Source organism: Bombus flavifrons, chromosome 12 (assembly GCF_040668555.2).
Source record: "Bombus flavifrons isolate JBK064 chromosome 12, iyBomFlav1_principal, whole genome shotgun sequence".
NCBI lineage: Eukaryota > Metazoa > Arthropoda > Insecta > Hymenoptera > Apidae > Bombus > Bombus flavifrons.
The window spans coordinates 507,087-509,899 of NC_138453.1; the positions used below are offsets into that span (position 1 = coordinate 507,087).

The 2,813-nt window shown below is 26.8% G+C and overlaps 1 protein-coding gene across 1 annotated transcript; it reads right to left on the reverse strand.

The window, feature by feature from the left end:
* Positions 1-382: 382 nt before the first annotated feature.
* LOC138185704 (tetratricopeptide repeat protein 37-like) lies at positions 383-2,156 on the reverse strand. The gene is made up of 3 exons (XM_069124865.1): positions 1,530-2,156; positions 1,094-1,461; positions 383-465 (listed from the first exon to the last, which is right to left on the reverse strand). Exons 1-3 carry the CDS (start codon positions 1,853-1,855, stop codon positions 383-385), a joined length of 777 nt encoding a protein of 258 aa, XP_068980966.1. The 5' UTR covers positions 1,856-2,156.
* Between the last annotated feature and the right edge of the window lie 657 nt (positions 2,157-2,813).

The window sequence follows — 2,813 nt, forward strand, 5'->3', positions numbered from 1 at the left end:
TATTATCTTAATCCTACTATCATTATGGAATTTTGTATATTTCAATCCTGCTCTCATTTTAGTAAACAAATAAAAATTTGTAATGTCTTAAGAAGCTGTTTAATATGCAACTGAAACAAGAAATTATGTATATTAATAAGAATTTCCATATCTTGTTCAATATTATTTTACCCTATTTTATTTTTGAAATGTTGAAAAATTGGGTCGATAATGACAAAGAAACATAGCAGAGTTAATGTATCATGCAATTGTACATTTTCCACATAGATCAAATTCATTGAAATATAATCGTATTTGGCATTATTTTCATTGGCAAACCGTTAGAAATTTGTTTATAATAATCCCATAATTATAAAATAAAAAATATAAAAATTTTGTTTCGCTAAATTTGATAATTCATTACTAACCAGAATATCGGCAATGGTGAATAAGAGATAACATAAACGCTTGCTTCCTCAATAGTATCTGGAAATGATAAAGATGCATCCAATACCAGGAAATGTATCTACTGATAAAACAATACTGATAAAACAATTATGGAGAAACTATACAAAATTGAAGCATTTATCACAACAATTGTTGCTATTGTGGGAAAAGCCTATTATTGTAACTAAAAAATACATACATAGACGATATATATATATATATATATATATATATATATATATATATATATATATATATATATATATATATATATATATAATAATATATGTATATGTAAAAAAGTTTAAATTTTGTCGTACAGTACTTTTGAATTCTTTTTGTTTCTTTATAGTACGTATATGATAATATTTACATCTAACTGAACTCATTTCTATTAATACTATTTACATCATTGCCATTTATTAATTATATTTACCATTTACTGTTTACTAAACAATTGCACTCCACATGTTTCATGATATAGATAGATATAGATTGCATTATTATTAAATTCTGTTACCTCATAAATATTAAAAATAAATCTTTAAATTCTTCTGTTTGCTTGATAAAAAATCCCATTAAAATTAATAAGCGATATTATAAGATTCCTTTGTTACTTTCATAAACAGAATGTTAAAATAGCTAATATATTATTTTTAATACTTACCTAACGGTAATGTATCTTGAGGGAATCGCTGATGCATATTGATAGCTTCTTTTACCAAATCGATTAATTCATCTTTGTCATATAAAATTTTTAAGTATTCTGTATAAAATTTTTGTTGGTCAGTTGCATCAAGATCATTAATTGTAGATTTAAAAACACTTTCTAATAAATTTTGATATTTATCTAGATTGTAAAAATTATCTAATAGCAGCCATCCAAGCGTTTTATCAATGACCTTAATTTTGTTATCATCCAAATTCTTCCGTAATTCAATTAAATGTTCAATACATTGAGTTATAGTCGTAACATCCTTAAGTTGTGTAAAAAGTTTTGAGATTCTACTCATAATATTTGTAAACTTAGAGTCACTGAAAATAAATTACTGAATAAGTTTTACAAACATATAACATTTATGAAGTATATAGCAATTGTATACCTTTCTATTTCCAAAAGCTTACAGTAAGCTAATAATAGTTGGTTATAACGTTCATTATTGTCCAAGTTTCTTTCATAGTAAGATACTAAACCGTACCAAGCTAATGGATTGTCTGCTTGGATTTTTGTACCTTTTTGGAGAATTAATGGTACTTGTGGTTTATACTCATCAATTTCTTTCATTGCAGCCGCCAATAACATAAGTGCGTTATAATTATTTTGAACTCTCATTAATATCTTGTTACATTTCTTAATCACATCTATATACTTCTTTTCTCTAAATGTATCACGAGCCGCTTTAAGAGCTACTTTTATTTCATTTGACATTTTCACATAAAACTTTGACAAAATAAAATACGCCCAGAACTTAAATCGAATATATACAATTCGACTATAATACAGGCTTTATATCGATACATTCAATTAAATATTTTCTTAAGTATATTAATATGTATGTCGTTAGGTTTATTCGTGATCAAATACAATACTATAACTTGTAATACACATTATTCAAAAATCCTCTATCTTTAAATCATAAACGTTTTCTTTTATATCTTCAAAATATTTACTTTACATATACTCAGATATTATAACTTTGATATATATATATATATATATATATGAGAACGCTCCCGCTTATGGATCTAGTTATGTCCGGACTGGTGCTGCTCCGTGCGGCCAAATACTGAGTTTAATTGAAAATAGCATTTCAAGAACCTATAAAATTAGGGATCTGTCCTGTTTGGTTGGAACTTAGCATATACAAGAACCTATGTATTTAAGCTTAAAGTTAGGAATCTGCCCCGCTTGGTAACACAATAGCATAGGCGAGAACCTATTGAGTTTCAAGCTACAAGAACCTATTTAAGTGTACGGTTCTATGAAAAAGTTCATATCTACTATTCTATCCGAGATAGACAAATATAAGAATGACAGAATCGTGCAATACTGAAACTGATTACAAGTTGCCTAAGAAACAGAAATTAATCGTTTATTATATATTCTTTTTAGGGGAGAAAAGGGAATATTCCCTTTCAAACGATTATGGATTAATGGAACGATGCAATAATTCTAATAAATTTTCCATACATCATTTAGATTTAACATTAACTTTTAGCATTCGGCATGTCATTTGTACTAGCATGAACATTTTTTCATTTCGCATGGACCTGCACTTTCTTCTGTAGTACGTACGATGGCGTTTGTTGAGACGAATTTAACAACTTTGCATATGAGGTCATTTAAGTTATTTAAGATGATCGACATCTGTTGTAAGATGTTATAA

Coding starts and splice junctions, on each gene's coding strand:
- LOC138185704 (XM_069124865.1), bottom strand. CDS start 1,855: ATGTCAAATGAAATAAAAGTAGCTCTTAAAGCGGCTCGTGATACATTT. Junction 1,462..1,529: donor AAGCTTTTGGAAATAGAAAG/GTATACAATTGC, acceptor ATTTATTTTCAG/TGACTCTAAGTTTACAAATA. Junction 466..1,093: donor TCAAGATACATTACCGTTAG/GTAAGTATTAAA, acceptor TATCATTTCCAG/ATACTATTGAGGAAGCAAGC.